The following is a 14907-nucleotide window of genomic DNA, read 5'->3' as shown; positions in this document are numbered from 1 at the left end:
GACCATAAACCTGGAGCAGCTCCACAGCATGCAGCCACTGTCCGTGTCATTAGTTAAACCTGGTGTCCTGCAGTGGTGTCACGGTTTGTCCTCTGTAAGAAGGTCTGTCCTGTTATTACAGAGATGCACAGTGGACCAAATCCCTTTTTTTAAACATACAACCTCTGAGCTTTTCATTCAGACACAGTTTGAACATTTTGTCCCTGTTGCTGCCTTCTCATCACGTCTGGAGACGTTCAGCCTCTTCGGCTCACGAGTCGATCACGAACTCGTCTCCGCAGCTCTGTGTCAGAGAGAGAAACAGTCTGGAAACACAAATCATCACTCTGCTTCAGAGGAAACGCTCCAGCTTGCTTTTATTTATTTCAACCAATCACAGTCGTACTGGGCGGAGCTAACTGCGACCTTCATGTGATGTCAGAAGGTTTTCATCCAAGGCCCCAAAGAGCCCTAAAACATGGCAGCTACGAAGAAGACGAGTTATACTTTAATGCTAAAAGTGTTTAAACAAGAGGCTGACAGCTGTTTATATTTTTAAATATTATTTACATTTTTTATATATTTTTATATTTAATCTAGCTCACTCTACATGGACAGCCGCTAACATTAATACCATATTACACTTTATATTTAATACCGAAATTAATAAAAAGTTTCTTACCATTGACTCAACATTAACTTTTGCTGCCGTGTTTCTGCATTTCTGACGGAAAGTCGGCAACTCGTGTTATAAAATAACATTTATAGTTCTAAGCTAAAAGATGCAGATACTAAAATGTGCAGCTACTGAAAGTAAATTATAGCTATTAGGAACAAAATAACCAAATATATAATTTTTTACTGTCAGTTGTTTTCATGCTTTCTGACATTTCTGCTGCCCTGAAACGTCACGCTAACCTCACAACTCGGCAACTCGCCTATTTTGAAATGTCCCATTTTCCCACTCGTAATTACGCCTTTGGAGGGTCGTTCATGCGCTCGTAACTCGTAAATACCATATTTCCGAGAAGCACACGAAGGCAGCAATAGTGTCGGGCGGGGTGCAGCCATCATTTCAGAAGTGAGGGGGACAAACTGTCCAGGAATAAGACAGGAATAACAATGTAACACAGTGTGGCACCCGAGGAGCCACTCACAAACGAATTAATCTCAGAGTCACTGATGTCCTACAGTCAGCTTTAATCTGTCCTCACCTGTGAAGCCTCAGGCTGATGCTCAGCGCTGCAGCCTGCTCAGTGTGCCGTCTCGCTGCTCTGCGTGCCGTCTCGCTGCTCTGCGTGCCGTCTCACTGCTCTGCGTGATGTCTCACTGCTCTGTCTATTGCAAAAAAAAAAAATACATGTGCAAAGAAATTTTAGAAGTGTAGCTGTGAAACAGCTGTGGAGACGAAAGCCAAAGTGTTCCTCTATAAACATGTTTCGCTGTAGCCAGGAGTTATGATCTCACCTGTGAAGCCTCTGCCTGACAGCGCTGCAGCCGGCTCTCTGCGTGCTGCCGCCTCCCTGCTGTCTATTGCAATAATACAGTGGAAAAATTAAGACTCATATCTGTGAAACATCTGTGGAAATTAATGTCAAAGTCACTTTTCTGCTACAGATATATTTTCTGAGCCAGTTAGAATCTGTCCTCACCTGTGAAGCCCGGCACTGTCATTAAAATCGCAATTTTTTAGCAAAAGATGAAAAACTTTAACATGTTTAAAAAAAACATTTTAATACAAAATACTATTTTACAAAATTTAAGTGGACTTTACAGTAAAAACTACAGTAACTGCTGCAGTTACCGAGGCGGGGACAGTCCAGCTCACGGCTCACGTCCTCCTCCATCATCTCTTTTTACGATCCACAGTTCATTAAAGCACAAACACTGTAACCACGAGGAGGCACGAAAAGGATTCCGGTCAGAGTTTCTGCAGAAAGCGCAGCACCAGGTCTCGCAGCGTGGTCCGCAGCGGCTCGTTGTTGTCGCAGACGATGTGCGTCCCGTCCTCCTCCAGCTGAATCAGCGTGTCCTCCGCCTGCAGGTGCAGGATGTGTCCATCTGCCGTCTCCTCCACTTTGACCTCCGTGATACCGTGCTGGGCACAGAGAACATACATGCACAATCAAGATTTTATAGATTACGTGTTTTTCTGCCATGGACACAAAAATGCAAATTACACACCAAAAAAGCACAAGTAGGTTTGTTATTTTCTGCAAAAAAAGGGGGAGAAATTCTCCCTAGTCCGTCAAAAATTATTTAAATTCATAGTTATTCATGCACTTAACTCATCGACACCTGGGCAAATTGGCTACATTTCTTTAAACATGGGAAAAGGGCAGTTTAGAGAAATGGCCAATAAATTAAGAAAATCACCTGAAATTAGCAAAAGAAAAAAAAAACATGGAGAAAAAAATTTGCAAGTGAAGAAAAAGAAATAACACAAAAAACAAGAAAATGGCCTGAAAGAAAATGATTAAAAATGATAATTCTGTAAAATTATTTTAAATATAATTATAATTATAAAAAATATAATTCTAAAGTTCTCTGGACATTTTTTTCCTAGCTTGTTAAAAAGCAATTTTGCAATTTGCGGGACATTTTCAAGTTGCTCATGTCTGTTCCTCTGTGTTTATGAAAGAAAAAAACAATTTGCTCGGGGTTCAAAGTTCGAAATACTTGTGAAACGTGACTAAAAGCAGCACAACACTCTGACAGCCTCAGATTGTTTCTCTAAATGTCTGTCAACATTATGAAAAGGAGCGATGTGAGTGTGCGGACCCTGAGGGGTTAATGGACCTACGTGAACGTGTGAATGTGCCCAGAGTGGTTACAGTGTGGATGCAGCAATGTGCAAAAAAACTGCAGCAGCTGGCTGTAATGAAAACAACACTGATGTTTGCAGATTTCACACCTTTTGCAGCGTGAGCAGGAACGTTTCCAGGGGCACAGCGCCGCTCAGCAGGGGTTTGGGGGCCTGCCCCGCCGGAGGCTCCTCCATCAGACGCTTCCTCTTCTTACTGGGAGGCACTGGAGGCGGTTTAGGCACCGACTGGCAACACAGGAGAGGAAAAACTTCAGTTTAAAAGTCTGAAGATAAGCACTGATGTCCATGTCCACAGATTAAAGTTCATATTTCGTGGTGATAGTTGTAAGACGCACCTGCAGAGTGTGTTTGTTGTCCTTTGAGTGCAGCACTGCAGACACATTCACCAACGAAACGCCGGGTTTAACCTCCGATGGCACCAGAGAGTTGGCCAGCTTCCAACGGAAAAAATCAAACTTTTAGGTTTAGTAAATGTCCACCTGTGCTCTGACAGTCAACCAATCAACCAAACTTTATTTGTATAGCACTTTTCATATAAAATAATGTAGCACAAAGTGCTTTACATAACCCAAACCCCCACACCACAATCCCCGCTCGAGGTTAAACGTGTCATAAAGGAGTCAGTAAAAACTGATTCTGACAAACTGAGGAAATGTTATCTTAAATTCCTCATGAAGAAGCACTGCATGTGAGGTTAAAATGTTAAAATAAAATAAAGATAACTCAGTTACATGTGCTAAAATAAGATAACAAAAGGCTAAAAGATAAATCAGTAAAATATGATAAAATTAGATATTAACACGCTAAATGATATTTCTGAAACTAAAATAGAACAAGATGATATATAAATCAATAAAACAGACTAAGAGGATAAAAAAGAGCCAGACTTTAAAGGCAGGTCTTGAGTTTGCTTTTAAGAACAAGGACAGGAGCTGAAATACTTCACAGTTCAGTCTTAATGCTGACTGGTTCGAGGATTTTAAGTGTTCACTCACCATCCAAAGATTTCATCTTTTACTCCACACTGAGAGTCTTTTAGGTTGTTTTCTCAGCAGACAGGTTGAAGGAGGACACAGTCACGCCCTCACCAGTTCAGGCTGTGTGGGCTGGTGCTCTGACTCACCTCGGGCAGGATGTAGACGCGCTCGTAGCGGCGTCTGAAGGGCAGGTTGAGCACGGAGCAACGCCTGTAGGGCATGGGAGGAGGCTGCAGCTCCAGCATCAGGTCAGAGCGGTGGGACTGACTCAGCGGAGGCTGCGTGTACTGCTCCGGACACACCACGTGGAGGGGCTGCAGGACGGAGACACACGGGAGACACACGGGAGACACACAGGAGACACTCAGTATGTTTACATGAGGTTACAAAAAGTCAAATTATTGTGTCGGTGTGATTAAAACTGGACCTTTAGAAATACATGTAAACATTTTAGTCCCAGTGAAATCGGACAAAATCGAATTTCTCTAAATCAGACGAACACACTCAGATAATTCGACTGGAAGTCGAGTTATTCTGTCATGTAAACACCTCAGTCGAACTTTAACTGGACTCGGCGTTCTGCGTGGACCCCTGTGGTTAGAGATAGGGACTGTTTTACAAACTGTCTCCCTCCTGTTAGGTTTTCCAACAAAACACCTGTCATTGCCAGCGACCAATACGCACGGAGGTGGCTATTAACCGCGCTCATACCACTGATTCGTCACATGCACCTGGAAGCCAGGCATCACTAGCTGGCGGACCGCGGTCCAAATCCAGACAAAAACTTCGCCCTATCTGGACCCGTGGCCAAGTTGTAATAAAATGTAAGAATGAGAACAATATTTTTAAGGAGTAGTGCTGGGAAATTAACTAACATAATCTTGCCCATGTTGGATATTTCGGTTATTTAAATCTTCTGTTAACCCTTTCCCCACCAGCGCTGCCAACTCCCACGCATCTGCCGTGCGTCTCACGCTCTCATGACACAGAGGAAAATCTCACGTCAAAACACAGCGAGGGCAGAAGTGTTGAACGATCATGTAAAAAAAGTGATGGACTTTGACACTAGAACAAGAGTGTTTGACAGCCACAGCATTTCATCATCGCAGATCACACAGCTGATGGTCTGACAGCAGCGCAGTGACACAGACGTACGAGGGGCTGCGAGGGACCTTTCACTGCTGCTTGCAGCTTTAATTCTGCTTATTTCTCTCACAGGAAAAGTGCAACCAGTGCATTTACCGTATCTGATGAAGTAGTTGTGACAAACAAGTGTACCTGGACTTCCTTGAGCAGCTTGGACACTTGGTGGAAGTTGAGTCGCGTGTCGATGGGGCAGTAAACGCACTTCATGGCCAGTGGCTGGTACGGAGCCAAAGCGTCCAGGTAAGAAAAGTCCGGCTCTGGTGGCATCAAAGAAAAAAAAGTCACATGGATTTTATGTTTACGGGCGTTTCATCCTTTTCTTCTGTCTGATACAAGAGTGTTTGTGATGCGGTTGTATTTACCAGTGAAGATGATGGTGTTGAGGCTGGATTTGCCCCACAGCTCCATGAAGTGAACCACGTCCCCGAAGCGCAGAGACGGGTGTCCGGTGAAGACAACGCACGGCTGACGGAACTCGCTGCTGAAGTCTCCGTGGATGCTCGGATAGTGCTTCAGCTTGTTGGTTTGGATCAACTGAAAAAACAACACAGTTTTGGCTCTAAAACCAATATCGGTCGACCTCTTCTGTGTAGCAGTGAAAAGTGAACACTGCCATCACTGCCTCCGTCTCTGAAACGCAGCATTGCTCTTCACGGCTGCAGGACTCACCTCTGCATGAGGGAACGGAGGCTCTGGAAGATACACCTTTGTTTGCTTGTTGTGGCAAAGCCTAAAAAGAGAGAAAACATAAATTTATTCAGAATATCTCAGATTATTACTGAAGAATTCAAAAAGGAGAACAAGAATTTTACAACAGGTAACCACAACCCTTAACAGCATTACACAATGTTAGTCAGGATTGTTGTAAATAAGAATTGTATACAATTTGTTTTTGACTGTATTTAGATGCATTTCATCATTTTTTGGATCATTTTTGTCTGTGTTCATGCATATGTCCTAAATGTAGTCCAGATTGTGTATTTGAGTGTAATCAGTGAGTTTGCAGCTCAGCTCCTACAATAAGTCTAAAATACACTGTGGAAACTAAATAGTTAACTTCAGACTGTTCAGGTCCAAAAATGCTCCATTGAAACCCATTCAAACTGACATTTTTGATCCCACAGCCATCAGAGCAGAAAAACAGGACTTGTATTATTTCTGGGTGTCATTCTGGGCTTTTGACTCTGAATTTGTCATTTTGACTATTTTCCACCTGATGAGGTCATTTTGACCATATTTGGCATATGGAGGAAATACATGCTATTTCCACTAGGTGACCTGTCACAGTCAATGTAGCTGCTGATCACTGACATATCCCAGACTGTCAGCAGCTACACTCACACACTGACATATCCCAGACTGTCAGCAGCTACACTCACACACTGACATATCCCAGACTGTCAGCAGCTAAATAATCTACTGAGCATGGAGTATATTGAAAATAATTCATTTTTGTGATTTTTCATCTATAAACATAGTAGCATCATGACAAAAAAATGGCATTTAAAGGGTTAAAATTCTGAAAATTAATTAACATTTGACATTTATGATTAGGACTTATGTTGGTTAAAAAAATTAATTCAATGAAAGTAGAAAATCATATTAATGTACGATTATCAAGGTACACATGAACACTAATCTCTTTTGTATATTTTATCTAGGTTTTGATTTGATTTTTTTTAATTCGTGTTTTCATTTACATTTCTTTTGGTGAAGCACTTTGTGACTGGTGTCTGTAGCAGCTGCTGTTTAGATAAACTGAACTTGCTTGCTTAAATTTCTGAGTGCTAAACTCAACTTCATCAAGCACCTGAAGCAGCCTGTATGATCCCCGTTATAATCAGGAAACACTGTGCAGCTGCAGCCAACATTACTAAATGTGCAACACTTATCAGCTGTAATATCGGCTGTTGATTCTTGCATCAAAAAGCTCTGTTGAGCAAGCAAAACTCTCCACAAAAATATAAACATCGTCACTTTTCACAGAAATTTTAAAGGAAAACGAGCAGCCAGCTCTGAACAGTATCTGTCCCTCTGTGTGATAAAGAGCTGCTGCGTAATTTCACTAAAACGTGAACATTTTGATGAACAGCTCACCACTCGGCAAAGATCTGTGAGAACTCCAGCGAGCTGTTGGCGACCGGAGAGATGAAGTAGAAGGGCGTGGTCCCCAGGTTGGCGCTCTCGATGAACTGGTACAGGCACTCCAGCAGGTCGTAAATCACCCCCGACGAGTAGCACGGCACCAACACGTTGCCTCCTGCTCGAATCGTCATGGCTACAGACACGGAGGAACAACAGACACTGACGTTAAAACAGTCAGAATCAGCAAAGACTCCACAGAGTATGGGATTAATTTAACCCTTTAGGCCCCAATTTAATATTACACACATTCATGTCACTCTGCACACAGAATGCACTTTCCAAAATCAGGCTATAAAATTTTTTATATATTAATATTATTTTCTGCTTTCACTGATTTTATTTTTAATTAACATCAGTCTTAATCATAAATATCAAACACTTTAAATGCCATATTTCTGTCATAATGCCACTCTGTTTTAGATGAAAAAAAACAACAAATAAATTATTTTCAATATACTACATGCAGAGTAGCACTGATTGTGACAGGTCACCTAGTGGAAATAGCATGTTTTTCCTCCATATGCCAAATATGGTCAAAATGACCTCATCAGGTGGAAAATAGTCAAAATGACAAATTCAGAGTCAAAAGCCCAGAATGACACCCAGAAATAATACAAGTCCTGTTTTTCTGCTCTGATGGCTGTGGGATCAAAAATGTCAGTTTGAATGGGTTTCAATGGAGCATTTTTGGACCTGAACAGTCTGAATGTAACTATTTAGTTTCCACAGTGTATTTTAGACTTATTGTAGGAAGCTGAGCTGCAAATTCACTGATTACACTCAAATACACAATCTGGACTACATTTAGGACACATGCATCAACACACACACAGTTATCACAACAGGAAGAAGAAAAGAGACTAAAATAAGACAAACAGTCACTAAGGGTTAAATATGCTCTATACATGAAAATATATCAGAATTTGACTTAAAACATATTAATTTAACATTATCCAGTCGTTCAGACCTACCGAGGTTGCTGCAGAATTCTCCCAGCATGCCGTCTGGGTTGGCGGTGGGCATCTGGGTGAGTCCGGTCAGAATCAGAACGTCACTGTTTTTCAGGGAGCTTTGGTCCATCGGCTGAGAAAACATACCAACAAGAGAACACTGAGACACGACAGTCGTCCCGTGAAAAAGTCTCAGTGACTTTTATTACAATACGAGACAAAACTGGGTGAAACAAGAGCTTATTTTTCAATTTTCTCTAAAACATTTTCTCAAAAAGTGTGTGAGAGCAGAGCGGTTCAAGATGACTGAATCAAATTTCTGATTCAAAACTGACACATAGCAGGAGAGCTTCATTTTGACTGTGGAGACCATTTAAGGATCTGCCATGTTAATTTAAATCCATTTCTCACACACACACACACACACACACACACACACACACACACAGAGAGAGTCAGAAACAAACACACACACACAGAGTCAGAAAAGCAAAGTCAAAAAAGCACATACATAGACACATAGAAACATACACACATACACATAGAAACACACAGTCTGACAAACACACACACACACACACACACACACACAGTAAAAAAAACACACAATAAGTCAGAAACACACACACACAGTCATACACACACAAACACACATAAAGACACAGAAACACATGCAGTCAGAAACACACACAGACACACACACAAAGTCAGAAACACACAGTCAGACACACATACACACACACACACACACAGAAACACACGCAGTCAGAAACACACACACAAAGTCAGAAACACACTGTCAGACACACAACACACACACACACACACACACACACACATAAACACACAGTCAGACACACAGCTAGAGTTAAACATTAAATATCACATTATGTGTGTGTGTGTGTGTGTGTGTGTGTGTGTGTGTGTGTGTGTGTGTGTGTGTGTGTGGTCCTGTGGCGTCAGGCCGACCTGTGGATGTGTGGTGAGGAGCGATGAACCCGACACGTAGGAAACTTTCTCGTGATGAGACTGAATGATCCAGTTGGAGCTTCCCAGAGAATAACCGGAGCTCAGCGGGGAGATCTGCACCGCTCCAAACAACTCCTGCAGAGAGAGGTCGCCACGGCAACGCAAATACAAACAAAAACAGACAAACAGACAAATACAATCACCACAACAGAATCAAAAATAATCTTTTTCCCCAAATCCATTTAAATTTCAACCGTTTGAAACGAGTAAAATCATGGGGAAAAGAGAGAGAGAGACTGGAGAGGAAATGACACGGATATTAGCAAGAAATCAGTCAAAGAAAAAAAAAAGAAAATTACCTGAAAATTTGCAGAAAAAACTGCTTAAAATTACAGTCATTCTATAAAAATAATTTTAAATACATAGTAATGATAGTTATAAATATAGCTCTCTCTGGAAACGTTACCCTAGCTTTTTTTTAAAATAATTTATTTGGTAATTAAATCTATTAATTTCTTGCCGTTTGCGGCACATTTCTTGCCAAGTTGCATATTGCTTTTCCCCCCGATGCTTTTAAAGAAATCAATTAACTCGTGAAAGGAGTTTTAACGCACCACAAGAAAAGCGATGTCCATCCAGTTTTCAAAGGGTTAACATGTACAGAGCCAGAATATTTTCACATCTAACAAGGAGATTTAATTATTTTGACCAAACCAGAGACTCAAAACAGCTTTGGATGGTTTTACTTTGTTTCTGTTGTCTTTGAATTTAATGTGTTAATGATGAAAAAAATTAACTTAAGTCTGATGACTTTCTGGCTATTTTTACTTTGACAAAACTTACTTTTTTAAAAAGAGGTCCATCTCTCGAGCATACGCATTATCGATGCAGAAAAAAAAAAAGTTTCTCACCACTTTCTGTGAATAACCGACGAGCTGCACTTTGCTGAGAGCAGAGTTGACCTCCTGCATGCTGTAGCTTCGTTTCCACGTCCACACGTCCACCGCGTCCTTCAGCGGCACAGGCAGCATCCTGACAGTCACATACAGACGGTAAAAATCTAACTCTTTTACATCGAATACATCGGGTAAAAAGTAACCGAAAGCAAATCTTTATTGTAGCATAAATCATGACTTTTATTCTCTGGAAAATAACTTATCTACGTCAGTTGTTAAAAAATAAAATAAAAATGAGAGTGGAAACACGGAAGACAATGAACACACTAAATTATTATTGTAGTATCTATTTGCTTTACCAACTGCAGAGGAAATATGTAGCATTTTTCTGGGCAATTTTGTGTTTTTCATGCTGAATCTTCTTGGATTCCCATCGTGATGAGTTTAACAGGAGGATTTATCAAATAATTTATTGAAGAAAAATTCAGATTTCACAGTGCAACGAACAGAGAAACTGATCATTTTTAAGACTTTTGAAAGATTAATTTAAGCCAATTTAATATAAACTAAGGCCTTACTTTTAAATGAATGAATCCAGTGCCTTTAAAGACTTTTTAAGGATCTGTGGAAACCCAGCTCGTTTTTTAGGATGCCTCAAGTACCACGCACTTAAATTTAATGCTTCTACAGACCGTTTCATAATAATGTTGAAAAAACTAATTTTTGCACAAATCATTTTGTCTTATTCGAGCATCGCAGGTACAGTAAGTATAAATACAATTATACTTTATTATATAAGTATAAAGGTAAGAAGTATACGTGTGGCCTTGTGCAGAAGCACATTTCATGTAAAAACATGGTTATTACAGTGAATTAACTAAACCTCATTTTGCCAAAAGGTAAGTGTAGGTGTGAAGTAAAAAGAAGTTTCAGAATCAGTGGGAGATTTAAAGATTTGTAACATCAGAAATGTGAATTTTCACACAAAACTCACTATGACAAAAAAAAATTTAAATAACAGATAAATTCTTCAATTTCTCGTGGCAATTAAGACCTCACACATTTTAACTGAAGACTATTTAATGACTTTTAAGGCCTAAAATTGATCAAAAAAATAATCATTTAAAACATTTTAATACTTTTTAAGGGTTTTTCTGATGGTTTCCTACCTTTGTATTTCTTTATTTTTCCAGCAGGTGGCAGACTGCGCTTGGGAACTCTCTCCATGAAGTTCACCAGTTCCTCCATCAACAGTCTGACAAAAACAACAGCAAGAATCAGCATTTTTTCAAAATCTGAAAACACAGCCACTGACTTTTGGTTCACAATACAACAGCCAAAGTTTAATTTCTATAGGTGAGATTTTATTATTCTTCAAACTCCAAAACACAAAATTGAATTTCTTTTGGACCTCTGGCTTTCACTTTTGACAAAGCCGTGACAAAAATGAGTGTTAGAAGGTTAAATAAGAAAATGCATATTTTCCTTTTACATTCATATTAAAACAATAAAACAACATTTGTACATTAGTATCTCCTGACCTGCCGATCTGCAGGGTGGGCTCGGTGGCGTACACGGTCCCCGTGAAGCCGGTGTGTTCGGTGATGTACGGCAGCGCCATCATACAGTGGTAGTTTGAGATGAGGATGACATCGATGGTGGACAGATCCAGCAGTTCTCTCTGTGGTGAATTAAAATCATTATTATTATTATTATTTTGGATTGAGCATTTATTATAAAGGTACGTACGAATTACTGGACTGTATAATAACGGGTGACGGCCGAGTGTATCACCTCAGGGAGACAAAACTCTGGCTGAGAGTCCACAAACACTCGTCCTGCACACTCCTTCAGCTCCTGGATGGATGGAAAGAAATAGTTTATTTTCTTTCATAGCTTTTTCTTTTCAGAATTTGAAACCTCAGACAATTGCCTTGATTACTTTAAAACATGAAAGAAAGCAATGAGCAACTTTAGAAGAAATGATCAAAAAATTTGCAAGAAATTAGAGGTACAAGTACTAGAAAATTACCGGAAAATTAGCACCTGTTTGGCCTGGGGAAAAAAATGCCTAAAAAGTAATGATAATTCTGGAGCATCATTTTAAATATATAATTATTATTCTACACTGCTGACTTTATTTTTATTTATATTTATTCAGATACTGTTCCGCACTTTACACATGTATATATGTACAGTCTCTTAGTTTTTTTTTAGTTTTTTTTAAGCATATTCCTTTATATTCTATTAATAATGTGTGCTCTTTATTCTCTGTTCTTACTGTATGGCGCTGCTACATCCCAATTTCTCAGTTTTTGAGATCAATAAAGTATATCTATCTATCTATCTATCTATGACAATTAAAATTATAATTTTCTGGACATTTTTTCCCATTTTTATAAATAATTTTATAAATTCACAAATTTCTTTAAATTTAATTTTCAATTCAATTTTCAAGTTGCTCATTGCCTTTTTTCCAACTAATCCACATTAAATCTGATCTGGGTTTTAACGTTTAATACTAACTAAAGGTGTTTGAACGCAGCACAGAAAAGTGATGTTGACTCAGGTTTCAAAGGAAAACGCATTTAAACATTTCTCAAACCTTCTCCAAGTTTATTGATCCGTCCTTAGAGACCCAGCCAGACAGTTTGGAGAGTCGTGGACTTAAAAAAAGAGTCGTGGACTTAAAAAAGACAAAAAAGAATTAATCAACAAAGACTGGCTGGATAGTATTTTATTCTAATATTCACGGGATGGAAAGAATAACTTTTTTTTATCAAATTAACGGCCCGATAAATTCCTGCAGTGCTGAGAAAGATGATCACTTAATATTTAACCCTATGAACTGACGTAAATATCCATCAGTGTTATTGCTTGTATAAAAAACAAAAGTGTTTAACTGTATTTCAATGTCCTTTTGAAAAAAAAAAAAAATTAAAAAAATGAAGCCGTCACCTGGTGCCGGGGACTCACCTGTGCACGAGAGGAAGGGGCAGGAAGTTGAGGACGGAGGTGGTGTCCAGCCCACAGTCCAGCATGATGGTGGTGGATTTGAACTTGAGGACATTGCAGGGCAACGTCGGATGACCAGAGAGACAATACTGAGACACGGAAAGAAAGCAGCGAGGGACAAACGTCACTGCGTCAACAACTCGATACGGGACGGATACAGAGCAGAATAAACAGGACGCCAAATCGTGTGTCGATGATCATCAACAGCTTGTTTTTTGACTCATCTAACAGAAAAGTGTCCTCATGAGTTGAATCCATCTGATACTTTAAAACATAAGTGAAAGCCAAAAGCCTTTCCTTTTAGTCTGGCTTCATGTAATGTCTTACTGTCTTTACAGTTATTCTATTTATTAAGATCCATTTTTGCTTATTTTCTATGTTGTTTTTGCTTCTTCAAACTGTAACACTGTCTTCACGTTTATTAACCCCAGCATGTTTTGTGTTTATTGTATTTTAAACTGTTTGAGATAAGACAGGACTTTATCATCCAGAGGTAAACTGATGTGTAGCAGTTGCAATACAAAGTTACAGGGGAACAGATACAAAGCAACATATCAGGATTAAAATACTGTAGTAAAAAAAGCAATGTACATTAATTATGAAATACAATATAAAGTAAATATAAAAATAGAAAGGTGAAAAATATAAAAATATAAACCTAGCTCAAACTAAGGGGAAAAATATAACAGAAATAACTAACAGTAAGGTGATGGGTTTCTCTTTAAGCAGAAGTTACACTGTTTATTTGTACCCTTAACCCTTTCACACCTGGATCATCATCAGGTGTCTTATGCTGCGTTCAGATGCCAACATGAAAAAGTCAGTTTGATTTATTTTGAAAGTATGAGGGGGAAAAGGCAGGAAATGTCCCACAAACTGAAAAAGTAAAAAGTGACAAAAAACTACTCTGAAATTAGTTAGGGGGTCATATGATATTCTGAAAAAGAGAAAATAGTCCAGAAAGTTATATTCGTTAATCGTGTCATTGCAAAAAAAATATAAAACAGTAATTATATTTCTTCTGTTTTTAGCACTTTCATGTACTTGTTTTTGTTTAAATTTTACTTTTACGTTGCTTTCTTTTAGTTAGTTAAATTTCTCGCTGATTCGTTGTAATTTCTTGTGAAGTTGCTCATTGTTTTCTTCCTGCTTTAACATAAATAAAGCCAGTCTGCTCAGGCGTCAAAGGGTTAACTGTTAATATACGTTTAAATTCACATTATTAACATTTAGTGTGTAAAAATGAACACACGCAGCTGATAGTGTCACCTAAGAACAAAATGCTCCATCTAAAAACATTAAATAAACCAAATTTGTCGGTATTTTAGTCTTAATTCGGACATTAGATAGTTTACATAGATTAGCTGTTAGCTGGCTAGTTAGCATTAGCTACAGTGAATGAGAGAACATACAGAGATATTAGCTGCTAAGCTAACAGATTAGCTACAACTAAAACGCCTTCGTACAGTTTTTAGAGTCCAGCTGAGGTTAACTCTGGAAACTTTAATGATGCTGACAGCTCGTTTACTCACCAGCTTCATGTTGACGCTGTCAGCGGCGGATAAATTAGTTTATTTATTGAGCTTCTTTAGCTAACAGCGCATCCTCCTGCGGGCTTCTTCGTGACTCCGCTCGCCTGATTTCTCTCGCTCTCTGCCGCCCCCTGCAGCCGAGGAGGCGCCCTGAAACACTGCAGATTACACAGGTAACCCTAAAACAAACAAACAAACAAACAAACAAACAAATAAAATAAATAAAACTCTCCAGAAGCTACAAATATTCGTTGCTGGACTTAAAAAACTTAAAGAAGTTAAAACGTAAAGACAAAACTTTGGAGGTGAAAAAGGTCTCGGGTTTTCTGTTTAGTTTGTGCAAACAGTTTTATTTTGGGAAAAATTTAGAATCACACACACAGTTTAAAAAAATTTTAAATCCGGTGCAGTTTTTGCATTTTTTTTTTACATAAAATAAATAAATATAGATAGATTATAATAGAACTAAAA

General features: G+C 39.0%; 1 protein-coding gene across 1 annotated transcript; it reads right to left on the bottom strand.

Moving 5' to 3' along the window:
- Nucleotides 1-1696: 1696 nt before the first annotated feature.
- On the bottom strand, nucleotides 1697-14559 carry LOC121956011 (integrator complex subunit 9-like). The gene is given in 18 exon segments (XM_042504118.1): nucleotides 1697-2077; nucleotides 2894-3031; nucleotides 3142-3240; nucleotides 3930-4097; nucleotides 5062-5186; nucleotides 5292-5463; nucleotides 5599-5659; nucleotides 7027-7207; nucleotides 8046-8157; nucleotides 8994-9128; nucleotides 9905-10025; nucleotides 11059-11098; nucleotides 11101-11144; nucleotides 11431-11570; nucleotides 11684-11746; nucleotides 12495-12555; nucleotides 12866-12993; nucleotides 14437-14559. Coding segments are annotated over 18 exon segments (1974 nt in total). The 5' UTR covers nucleotides 14446-14559; the 3' UTR covers nucleotides 1697-1900.
- Between the last annotated feature and the right edge of the window lie 348 nt (nucleotides 14560-14907).

The sequence above is a fragment of the Plectropomus leopardus genome, chromosome 16, assembly GCF_008729295.1.
Source record: "Plectropomus leopardus isolate mb chromosome 16, YSFRI_Pleo_2.0, whole genome shotgun sequence".
Classification (NCBI taxonomy): Eukaryota; Metazoa; Chordata; class Actinopteri; order Perciformes; family Serranidae; genus Plectropomus; species Plectropomus leopardus.
This window is presented reverse-complemented; position numbering and strand designations above follow the sequence as displayed.